At 41.6% G+C, this 12263-nt stretch overlaps 1 protein-coding gene across 1 annotated transcript in view; it reads left to right on the top strand.

Moving 5' to 3' along the window:
* Fancd2 (FA complementation group D2) overlaps positions 1 to 12263 on the top strand; it is a 68321-nt gene that overhangs the window by 1551 nt on the left and 54507 nt on the right. Inside the window, exons 2-7 of the mRNA XM_059258377.1 lie at positions 1750 to 1890; positions 2859 to 2926; positions 3074 to 3177; positions 3614 to 3674; positions 5415 to 5467; positions 9445 to 9523. Of these exons, the coding sequence (XP_059114360.1) occupies positions 1750 to 1890; positions 2859 to 2926; positions 3074 to 3177; positions 3614 to 3674; positions 5415 to 5467; positions 9445 to 9523 (506 nt within the window). The remainder of the gene's footprint in view (positions 1 to 1749; positions 1891 to 2858; positions 2927 to 3073; positions 3178 to 3613; positions 3675 to 5414; positions 5468 to 9444; positions 9524 to 12263) is intronic.

Consider the following 12263-nt stretch of genomic DNA (forward strand, 5'->3'; position numbering starts at 1 on the left):
AAATTGGATACCTCCTGAGGAACACTTGATGTTGACCTCTGGTCTAGACACACACACACACACACACACACACACACACACACACACACACGCACACACACAATGTACATGCAATAGTTCTAACTTGCATTTGTTTGGAGGCCTTCTAGGTTGGTTTTGTTTTTCAGATAGGGTCTCCTACAGCCCATGCTGGCCTTCAACTCACTTCCTGAGTGCTGGGATTACAGGCATGCACCACTACACTTGACCACACCTGACCTATACTGTCCTGTCTGCTAGCTTCCCACTCAATATTCTATGAAGCAACATTCAGAATTATTCAAACTCAAGGTCGAAACCCCTTTTTCTTCTTCAGCACTAGGGATTGAACCTAGGACCTCAAACATGCTAGGTAAGTGCTTTACCACTGAGCTACTATCCTAGGCTTCTTTTCGCTTTGTATTTTTGCCAGTAAGTTTCTTACTCTGACCTTGAACTCAATTTTGTAGCCCAAACATACCTTGAACTTTCTATCCTTTTGTCTTGGCCTCCTGAGTAGCTAGGATTACAGACCTACACCAGAGACCAAGTAGGAAAAGCTTGATTTAGAAAAAGAAATTCTAAGTTTCTAGAAATCTCTTAGTAAAGGGATTGAAGAATATGAAAAATTGGTAGAAAATTTGAGACTGAAAAAGAAAAAAGTAATTTAGAAAATGGGTAAACAAGCCAGGCATGGTGGCATGTGCTTTTAATCCCAGCACACAGGAAGCAGAGGCAGGCCTATCTCTGTGAGTTCCAGGCCAGTTTGGTCTGTGTAGTGAGTTTCAGGTTAGCCAGGGCTGCATAGTGAAACCTTGTCTCAAAACAAAAGCAGAAGCCCCAGAAAATGGGTGACTATATAGAAATACCGGTTTCCAAAGAGAAACCGCTTCTGATGTATGATGAGGGGCTGGAGATTGGGCTCAGTTGGCAGAGTGCTTGCCTGGCATATCTGGTTCAGTCCATGGTACTAGGAAAAGGAGAGACAAGTTGATGAAGAGGACCTTGGGTTTTGTGCTCTCAGTTAGTAATGATCAAACTGAGTTTCTCCTTCTGGTTTTCACTACGTAGAAAGAGTCAGAATCACATCATAGGGGACATAAGTAGATTTATTTTTTGGATTCAAGTCCCTGTCTTATTGTTTATTATGTATTGAAAGCTTTGAGATGAAACGAACCTGAGCTGTGTACTGCAAGATGTGGTTCAGAGGAGCCTGTCCTAGTCTGTCTGCTTTTGTGGACAGATCATCAGTGCTCAAATTTGGCACGAATAAAGACTGTTAGCAGAAGAGTTTGTCAAAGTGTCAGACTCCAGGGGCCATTCTCAGAATTGTGGCTGTAGCTCTGGAGTGCAGTCCTACATTATAGGATTGTGCATTAGAATAAAGCTATTCAGTGACTGCAGTGGACACCTGAGAGGCAATCACTACTTTAGATTTTAGGTGCAAAATGTTTCCATGGTTATTTTTGTTACAAGTGGCACATCTTGTTTTCTTTATTGACAACTCATTTGATGAATGTCATTTTATTTGGTGGTGGCTTTGTTTGTGGGGAAGCCACTGTTGCTGCCCACCATCGGAGATGGTTTATGTTCCTGTAGAATCAGTGTGCTTCTTCAGGAACATAACAGAATTTCCTCTCAGAACGTTTAGTCCTCGGTTTGTGTTTTAATCGTTGCATTCTTCTTATTCTTGTGGTCGTATTTTTGAAGGTTTTATGTTTGTTTTCCCAGAAATCATGAAACAACCCTTTTCCAAACTGACAAAGAAATCTCATGATCCTCGTGAAGCTGAAGAAAATGGCAGTGTCTTTGTAAGGCTTCTTAAAACATCAGGACTCACTCTTAAAACTGGAGAGAATCAAAATCAACTAGGTAATATTCAAAATAGACTTTTGAATTCAGTGCAAGTACTCAGGACTAGATCATGGATTTCCAGAATAGAGAGGCTGATGGAGGATGGGAAAGTCTTCTCTCTTGAGAGAAGAAGGAGATGATTGCTTTTAGAGAATGTATGTATGATCTTTTTGTTTGTTTGTTTTTGTTTTTTTGGGGGGATTTTTTTGGTGTGGGTTTTTTTTTTTTTTTTGAGACAAGGTTTCCTCTGTGTAGCCCTGATCATCCTGGGACCCAGGCTCAAACTCAGAGATTTACCTGCCTCTGTCTCCCAAATGCTGGGATTAAAGGTAGGTGCCACCATCATTTAGCTATGTTTAGTCTTTTTTTTTTCTGTGCTTATGATCTTAATCTTCATGTTTTAAGGCCTGATAAATAACTGTTAGATAATTGATCCTCTTTTTTTTTTTTTTTTTAGAAAAATCATTTGTATGTTACTAGTAGTCGTTTGTGCTACACACACATTTGTGTGTGTGTGTGTGTGTGTGTACACACCCAGGAAGCAAGTAGATTTGTGTCAGAAGAAAATATGTTGAGCCACATAAGGCTGGAAACATGTTTCTAGGGCACAGATATGCTGTCCTACTAAGTGTATGACAGGTTATTTGTAGAACACTTGCTGTCTAACACCTACCAGGTTAAGTCTGTTACTCTAGATTTACAAGTTTGGCCGAAAGTATTCTTTGTAGAACTGGAGAGATAGCTAAGTCGTTCAGAGTATACACTGTTCTTCCAGAGGACCAGAGTGAGATTCCCAGCAACCACATCAGGTATCTGGAACTCTAGCTCAAGGCCATAGCCTCTGAGTATTTCACATAAAAATAGTTTAAAAGAGTAAAAAAAGAAAGCGTTCTTGGTGCATCCTCAGCTGTGAAGCTGTCCTTAAGGAAGGAGGCTGTGGTAGACGGTACACGTCATGTTGAACACTTGTCCTTCCCTCCTCCCAGGTGTGGATCAGATAATCTTCCAGAGGAAGCTCTTTCGGGCCTTGAGGAAACATCCTTCTTACCCCAAAGTATGTATCCTCTCTGTGGTACTTTGCGTTTGCCGGAAGTATTGTGGAGTTAGGCTGTAAAGACTTGCCTGGCACACAGTGGTGTGACTGACAACAGTCAACCGCAGAGCTCACCTTCTCTCGTCTTAGTTGTCCCATCTCGTTTAGGTACTGGAAGAATTTGTTCACGGCCTGGAGTCCTACACTGAGGACTGTGACAGTCTCAGGAACTGCCTGTTGTCTTGTGAGCGTCTGCAGGATGAGGAAGCAAGGTGTGGAGAAGAGGCTGTCTTCCAGAAGTTCAGTCTGGCAGTAACTGGACTGGGCATGGGAAATGCAATTTTCTTTGTGTTATAATTTTATTTTTGGTTTGTAACTCTTTTTTACTCAGAGTTCAAATGTAACCTTAAGATTATTTAATTTGAGGCTAGAGGGCAAAGAACTAGAATGCTTTATTTTGAAGCAGGGTCTCACTGTGCAGCCCTGTCTGTACTAGAACTCCCTATGCAGACCAGGCTAGCTCACAGAGGCTAACTTACAGAGGGATGCCTCCTCTGAATGCAGGGCCTAAGGCCACTGCTTTCAATTCAAGCCTGACTTTGAGCCTGATCTTGACGGGCTGTGTATTTAACCAGTTTTATAGAAAAGGTGGTAAAACGTTAAAACAAAGTAAACAAAATAGGAGCCAAATACCTCTCTATTTTACAGCACAGGCGCATTTTACTCCAAGAGTCTCATCAAACTGCTTCTGGGGATTGACATTTTACAGGTGAGACTGCACCACCTTTCCTGAGAAGGGGATGGATGTGATTGGGGTAACTAGTAGAGTAGGGTTAGTGGTGTTTGCAGCAGCTGGTCTGTCTGTAAGTCATGTCTGTGTCATGGATTGTTACTTGGCTGGCTGATCTGGCAGCCATATTCATTTCCTCGGCATATGATTCCTGTTTATTTAAATAATATTTTAAATGATGTGTGTGAGTGTGCCAGTGCCAGCACACACTCCTAACAGCTGAGCCACCTTGCCAGCCCTGGTTCCCTTTTCTTAGAGCTGTGTGCTCTGAGAATTGTGTGATTATTGCTGTATTTTCTCATCTGCACCATCACTTATATAACTCGACTTTGCCCTTTATTTACTCTTTTTCATTTCACATTTTAAAAAACTGGTGTATGTCTGGCAGGGGTGAGTAGGGGTATGTGCTTGTGAGTGCAGGTGGTGAAGGTGTCTGTAGAGACCAGAGGTGTTGGAGCCCCTGGAACCGAAGTTACAGGCAGTTGTGAACTGCAGGACATGGGTTCTGGGAATCAAACTTGGGTCCTCTGGAAGAGCAGTAAGCACTCTTTTTTATTTTATTTTATGTGCATTGGAGTTTTGACTGCATGTATGTCTGTGTAAGGGTATTGGATCCTCTGGAACTGGAGTTACAGACAGTTGTGAGCTGCCATGTGGGTGCTGGGAACTGAACCTGGGTCCTCTGGGTTAGGAGCAGTCAGTGCTCTTAACCACTGAGCCATCTTTCCAGCCCCCTCCTCTTTTTAATTTATTGAGTAGCCATTACCTTGACATGTTTTAATGTTTCAATTGAACAAAGCTGTATAATGAAACATATCTTTTCCCACCTGTCCTCCCTTTTCCCCTTCCTTAGTTTCTTCTTAATATACTTTTTAATCTCTTATTTTTCCTTGGAAATTTTGAGTATAATTTAGTTAGCTCATATCAAAGAGCTCCATTTTTATTTGAAGAGAAGACCTCCTTTGAAAACATCTTTTCAAGTCTGCATTTCATGGACTAACAGTTAGTATATTTAATAATGTCTGATTATTTTAATTTTCCTTAACAATCATTCTTTAATATTTTAGAATGCAAATTATTGATGGCTTTGTTTGTATTCCAGCATTTTATATTAAAAATACAGGCAGTATCTGTGTGAACATTCTTAGAAGAGGGTACCAGTCATGTCATGATGGTTCCTCAAGAGTGCTGGTGGCAGAGACTTCTGACTTACTATATATCTCCCTCAATTGATTATTATTATAGATAATAAAGTAAGCCATCTACTGATGAAATAATTCTTGGGTTTAACTAGTTCCATAAAAATGCGTTGAGAACAGGTATGTCCACAGATCTCAACTACATGATTACCTCTTTGCTCACTTTGCTCTTTTTCTCAGAGGATTCAAGGTAGAATTTGTCCTTTGTGTTTTGTCCAGTCCTCTCAGGCAAAATCTGATGCTTCGTGGTTAGGGGTAGTGCTGTCTTAATTAGAAGTAGCTGTTGTTAGGAACCTCTCAAGAAGCCTTCTCTGGCTTCCTTTACATTGCCTCTGTATGATATCTTCTCCGTTAAACCCAGCTTACTGAATTCGTCAGCTTGTAGTAGCATTTTAGAGTCATCCAGCCACTGGCCTGAAGCTGCACCGGCAGGCCTGCTTGCCATTTTGACCTAATAACTAATGTAGCTCTGTTGTATATTTTGAGACCATCTCCTGACTATGCGTGTCCTCTCTTTTAGCCTGCCATTATCAAAATGTTATTTGAAAAAGTGCCACAGTTTCTTTTTGAAAAGTAAGTGGAATTATTCTGAAACATTAAGTGCACACTGATGTTTTTAGGAATCTCTGGAAAGTTTCATCTGAAATGTCCTATGGTCATGTTTAACATGCCATGTTCCTGAGTGAGTGCTAATATTTCATCTACTCATAAATGCTAAGTTTATTGTTAAAATAAATATCACACGTGCTGGTATGTATGATTTTTCTTCCTAGAAGGGTACATAATAATCTGGTAGTAGTGGCCATTTCCTCGGAGGGAGCCAGTTGACAGAGTTTTTGCCATTTATTTATTTATTTATTTATTTAGGATTTCTTTTATTTATTATGTGCACAGGCCAGTTGACAGAGTTTTTGCCATTTAGTTATTTAGGATTTATTTTATTTATTATGTACACAGCCCAGAAGAGGGTGCCAGATCTCATTACAGATGGTTGTGAGCCACCATGTGGTTGCTGGGAATTGAACTCAGGACATCTGGAAGAACAGCCAGTACTCTTAACTGCTGAGCCATCTCTCCAGCCCTTTGCCTTTTATTTTTAAAATGTATGTACTGTTTATATTTTAAAATTACTGTAGTGGGGCTGGAGAGATGGCTTAGTGGTTAAGAGCACTGGCTGCTCTTGTAGAATACTGGAGTTGGATTTCCAGCACATATAGGGCAGCTCACCATTTCTGACTCCTGCTCTAGGGGATCTGCTGCCCTCTTCTGGCCTCTGAGGGCACTGTATACACATGGTGCTCAGACACCCATGCAGGTAAAATACCCATATATACAAAATAATGAGTAAATATTTTTTTTTTAAAAAGTGTCAGGAGGGAAAATGACCAGCTTAATTAAAAAGGACATAAACATAAAATCTCAAGTATAGGAACATCAAAGATGTAAATGTTCAATTTCATTAGCAAAGTCAAAAATTTAAAATAAAAAATGAGGCTGGGTGTGGTTGCACCACCTTTAATCCCAGCACTAGGGAAGCAGAGGCAGGTGGATCTGTGATTTCAAGACCACAATGGTCTACAGAACAAGTTCCAGAATAGTCAAGGCTACACAGAGAAACCCTGTCTTGAAAAAACAAATAAATAAATTTAATTCAATTTAAAAAAGAATGCCATGCAAACTGGGTGTGTAGTTCAGTTGGTAGAATCCTTGCCTAGCCTGAAGACCTGAGTTTGATTCCCATGACCACAGGAATCTCAGCACTCCTTAAATGAAGGCAGGAGGATCAGAAACTCAAAGCCATCCTGTTACATAGTAAGTTTGAGTCCAGCCCAAGACACATAAGACCCTGTCTCCAAAAAGAAGGAAAGATAAAAGGATAAAATATCAAGTGCATTTCCCCTACACCCAAAGAGTCTTTGTTAAGTATAATGAACAGTTACTGGCATATGTTGTAAATGAGCATAAATCAATCATTGTGAAAAGCAAGTAAGTTGTATGTCTCAAAACCTTAGATTTATGTCTGGTGGCTAGACATGGTGGCCAGTGCTTAAAATCCCAGTACTTAGGAAGAGGAGGCAGGAAGATGAAGGATTCAAGGTCATCCTTAGATACATAGTTCCAGGCTAGTCTGGCCTATGCATTGAGATATCTCGAACAGATAGCAGGTTGTAGGCCAGTGTGGACTACATAACAGCTGTCTCAAACAAACAAAAAAGTAACTAGGTGTGTAGTTCAGTTGGTAGAATCCTTGCCTAGCCTGAAGACCTGAGTTTGATTCCCATGACCATAGGAATCTCAGCACTCCTTAAATGAAGGCAGGAGGATCAGAAACTCAAAGTCATCCTGTTACATAGTAAGTTTGAGACACCCTGTCTCACAGTAACAAAAAACAATCAATCTTTAACTCCAGCACTTAGGAGGCAGAGGCAGGTGGATCTCTGAGTGCTCAAAGCTGGCCAAATCTACAAAATGAATCCATGTCTCAAAAACAACAAAAGAACTGCTCTTTTCTTTTCTTTTCTTTTCTTTTCTCATCTTTTCTCTTCTCTTCTTTTCCTCTCTCTCTCTCTCTCTCTCTCTCTCTCTCTCTCTCTCTCTCTCTCTCTCTCTTTCTCTCTCTCTCTCTCTCTCTCTCTTTCCAAGACAGGGTTTCTCTATATAGTTTTGGTGCCTGTCCTGGATCTTGCTCTGTAGACCAGGCTGGCCTTGAACTCACAGAGATCTGCCTCGCTCTGCCTCCCAGTGCTGGGATTAAAAGCATGTGCCCCCACTGCCCGGCTGCTCTTTTCTTATTAAAAGTTTACAAACTCAATTTATTTTGCTTTTTTGTTTGTTTGAGACAGCTGTTATGTAGTCCACACTGGCCTACAACCTGCTGTCTGTTCGAGATTGACCTTGTACTCAGGATCCTGCTTCTGTCTCCCCAGTATTGAGACGGCAGGGGTTGCCATTTTGTCTGAGAAATTTGTTAACTTTTTTTTCCTCAAAAAGGGTTTCTCTGTGTAGCTCTGACTGTCCTGGAACTCATTCTGTAGACCAGGCTGGCCTCGAACTCAGAGATCTGTCTGCCTCTGCCTCCCGAGTGCTGGATTAAAGGGCATGCGCCACCACTGCCTGGTAATTTATTATCTTTTTAAAAAGTCACTTTTATTTGGCATGATGACATATGGCTGTAATTCCAGTGCTCAGGAGGGAGAGAGGGACAGATCTCTTGAGTTCAAGGCCAGCCTGGTCTACAGCAAGTTCTAGGTTAGCCAGGGCTCTATAATGACACCCTAATCTCAAACAAACAGAAGTCACTAGTGTAGCTGGGTAAGTAACCTTGCTGTGTAAACCTGAGGACCTGAATTTGACCCCTAAAATGCATGTTAAGAAACTGGACATGACAGTGTGATCCTCTAATCCCAACACTGGCAAGGCAGAGTAGTCTAGCTGAATTGGTGAGCTCCAGGTTCCCAGAAAGACTCTTGCTCAAAAATATGACGGAGTGATGTAAGAAGACACCTGGTGTTGACCTCCGGCCTCCATGTGTACGTGTGTTCACGCATTTGTGTTTACATGTGTACACACACACACACACACACACACACACACTAAAAGTCACATTATTTTTAAGAGATAAATATTATCCCTTCTCACTAGCTTTAGCCACTATTTTAATCACTTTTTTACAAAGCTCTATGACCAAGGCAACTTAGAGAAGAGTTTATTTGTGGCTTACAGTTTCATGAGTTCATAACCATCATGGTGGGGAGCATGGCAGCTGGTAGGCAGGCCAGGCGTTGGAGCGGTAGCAGAGAGCTTACATCCTTATCTGAAGGTTGGAGACGGAGGAGAGCTAACTGGGAATGGCATGGGCTTTTGAAACCTCAGAGCCCACTCTCAATGACAGCTACTCCAACAAGGACAAACCTGATCCTTCCCAGGCTGTCCCACCAACTGGGGACCAAGCATTCAAGTGTGTGAGCCCGTTGGGGCCTTTGTCATTCAGACCACCACAGCCACCGTTACCAGTGTCGTCTTCTAGTCATTTGTCCATCAAACAGAAGAAGCATGTCTGGGTTATTTATTCACTCATTTTATGTGTTTGGTTATTTTGCCCACATGTATGTCTGTGCACCACAGCATGCCTGGCGCCTGTGGAGGCCAGAAGAGGGTGCCACATTCCCTGGGACTGGAGTTACAGATGGTTGTGAGCCACCATGTGGATTGCTGGGAATTGAACCTGGGTGATTTGGAAGAGCAGCCAGTGCTCTTAACTGCCAAGCTGTCTTTCTAGCCCCTCTTTTGTTTTGAATAATCACAATTGTGTCTAGCACTGTGCCCCTTAACTAGTAACTGTGTGGTGGTGTTCAGTGACTGGCTGGCGTATTTTGTACAGTAAGACAGTGTTCTGTTGCATCATCAGGAGTTGTACTCTCAGTAGGAGAGTACCTGGTCAGCATTTGTGAGGCCCTAGAACCAAACAAAGGAGAAAAATGGGCACGGGGAGAGGGACAGAGGGAGGGGAGAAACAAACAACTAAATCCCTTTTCCTTCTGACATTTCAGCGAGAGCAGTGATGGGATCAACATGTGCCGACTCATTATCAATCAGCTAAAATGGCTGGATAGAATTGTGGATAGCAAGGTAGGTTTGGGGCTCTATCGATTTTTGAAAGACTTTTACAGTTGGGCACAGTAGCGCATGCCTATAATCCCAGTACTCAGGAGGCAGAGGCAGGCTGATATCTGTGAGTTCTAGACCACCCTGGTCTATACAGTGAGTGCCGGGACAGCCTGAACTACATATTGAGACCCTGTCTCGACAACAAGCAAAAATTTTAGTCAGGGATGGTGGTACATGCCAGTAATCTGAGCATTTAGAGAACAGAGCTAGGAAGATGGAAGTGAACTTGAGCCAGCCTGGGCTATATAGTGATACCCAAAGAGTAAAACAAGTTTTTGTATGATTGACCAAATGTTTTTGATTTTTAGGATTTTTGTCCTTTGTAAAAATTTCATTTTCTTATCAATACATTATCTTTATTCAGCTCTCCTAATTTGAGAATCTTGAGTATTTGACTCTTTAAAGAATTTATTTCAGGGCTGGAGAGATGGCTCAAAGGTTAAGAGCACCGACTGCTCTTCCAGAGGTCCTGAGTTCAATTCTCAGTACCCACATGGTGGCTGACAATCATCTGTAATGAGATCTGGCGCCCTCTTCTGTATACGTAATAAATAAATAAATCTAAAAAAAAAAAAAAAGAATTTATTTCAAAAGCAGCTTAGGCTACATGAAGTGGTGTGGGCCTGTAATCCCAGCACTTGGGGATGAGGCAGGAAGACAGAAAATCTGAAGACAGGAGAGGGGCCATATAGGGAGGCCCTCTTCTGATTTAGAAAGGGACTGTGAGAATCAGTGGGTAGAGTGCTTGATCTGTGAGCCTGAAGACTGATTTGATCCCTGGAACCCACTTAAAAGTCTAAGCAAAGAACTGGCTCCACAAAGCTTTCCTCTGCAGGGACATGCCCCATATGCCCAGCGTACACGCATTAATAAATAATTTTTAAAAGACAGACTTCCTCTGTTATAAAGATAAGTATAGTTTATTATATGTTAAATACTTGGTAAGGGGCTAGAACAGTGGTTTTCAACCTGTGGGTCATGACCCCTTTGGGAGTCGAACAACCTTTTAACAGGGTTGCCTAAGACCATCAGAAATATCAGATATATACATTATGATTCATAAGAGTAGCAAGATTACCGTTATGAAGTAGAAATGAAAATAATTTTATGATTGGGGGGTCACCACAACATGAGGAATTGGGGCACAGCATTAAAAGGTTGAGAACCACTGGGCTGGGAGCTGAAGAGATGGCTCAGTGGTTAAGAGCACTGGCTGCTATTCCAGAAGACCCGGGTTCAATTCCCAGCACCCACATGGCAGCTCACAACTGTCTGTAATTCCTGTTCCAGGGAACCTGACACAGACATACATGCAGGCAAAACACCACTGTACATAAAATACAGATAAATAAATTATTATAAAAAAAAAAAAAGAACCACTAACTAGAGAGATGACTCAGGTTAAGAGTACTTGTTGCTTTTGCAGAAGACCCAGGTTCAATTTCCAGCACCTGTATGGTGGTTCATAGCTGTCTGTAACTCCAGTTGTAGGAGATCCAGCAAGCACACACATGATACATATATATGTACATGCAGGTAAAACGTTTGTACCCCACAAAGTGTAAAATATTTTTTTGAACATTGGGAAGAGAACTGGCCATGGTCATGCACACTTTTCATCCCAGCACTTGGGAGGCAGAGTCAGGCCGATCTCTGTGTTCTGTAGATGAGGTCACCCTCGTCTACAGAATGATTTCTAGGACAACCTGGGGTACACAGAGAAACCTTGGCTCAAAAAAACAAAATAAAAATGGGAGGATGGAAGGGGGTATTTATTTGTGTTTCAAAAATCTCAAGATTTCTTTCTTTCTTTTCTTTTATTTTTTGGAGACAAGGTTTCTCTGTATAGCCTGACTGTACTGGAACCTACTTTATAGACCAGGCTGGTCTTGAACTCAGAGATCCACCTGCCTCTGCCTCCTGAGTGTTGAGATTAAAGGTGTGTGCCACCACTGCCTGGCTCAAAGATTACTTTTTATTTCTGAAAAGTGATGAGATCCCAAGCCATCTTATTTCACTACAAATGCTTTAATTTGATTACATATCGAAGAAAACTTTAGGTAGTTTTTGCAAATATGTGATTTACATAAGTGCCTTAGTAAAGTTGGTCTTACTTCTTTCCAGATGCCTTGTATGTTTGGGAAATTTGGGGTTTTTGTTGTTGATAGTTTTTACAGGATCTCACTAACTGGCTGGCCTGGAATTAGCCATGTAGACCAGGCTAGCCTGGAATTTTGATTCTCCTGCCTCTGCCTCTCAAGTCCTCCGATTGTCAATGTGCACTACCATGCCTATCATCTTTTCAACAGTTCTTAAAATTATTCTTCTAGTTTTTGACAGACACTCCAAACTAAATCTTTATTTAGAAAAACAGGGATTTTAGAGTCTCATATGGGCTGAATTTGGGGTCTGTACTCAACTTGAATGTGTTCATTGGATATGTGATCATGGACAGGGACATGTGTGTGTTTGTGAGTGTTGTGAGTGTGTGTTTGTTTGTGTGAGTGTCTGGAGGTTATTCCTCAGGCAACAGCTACTTTTTTTTGGAAACAGTCCTTCAGTAGCCTGAGACTTGCCAAGTAGCCTAATATAGGCTGGCTGGCCAATGCACCCCAGGAGTCTGCCTGCCTGGGATTATAAATACATGTACTGTGCCTGGCTTCTTTTACATGGATTCTGGGTATTGAACTTAGGTCCTCAT

Source organism: Peromyscus eremicus, chromosome 3 (genome assembly GCF_949786415.1).
Source record: "Peromyscus eremicus chromosome 3, PerEre_H2_v1, whole genome shotgun sequence".
NCBI lineage: Eukaryota > Metazoa > Chordata > Mammalia > Rodentia > Cricetidae > Peromyscus > Peromyscus eremicus.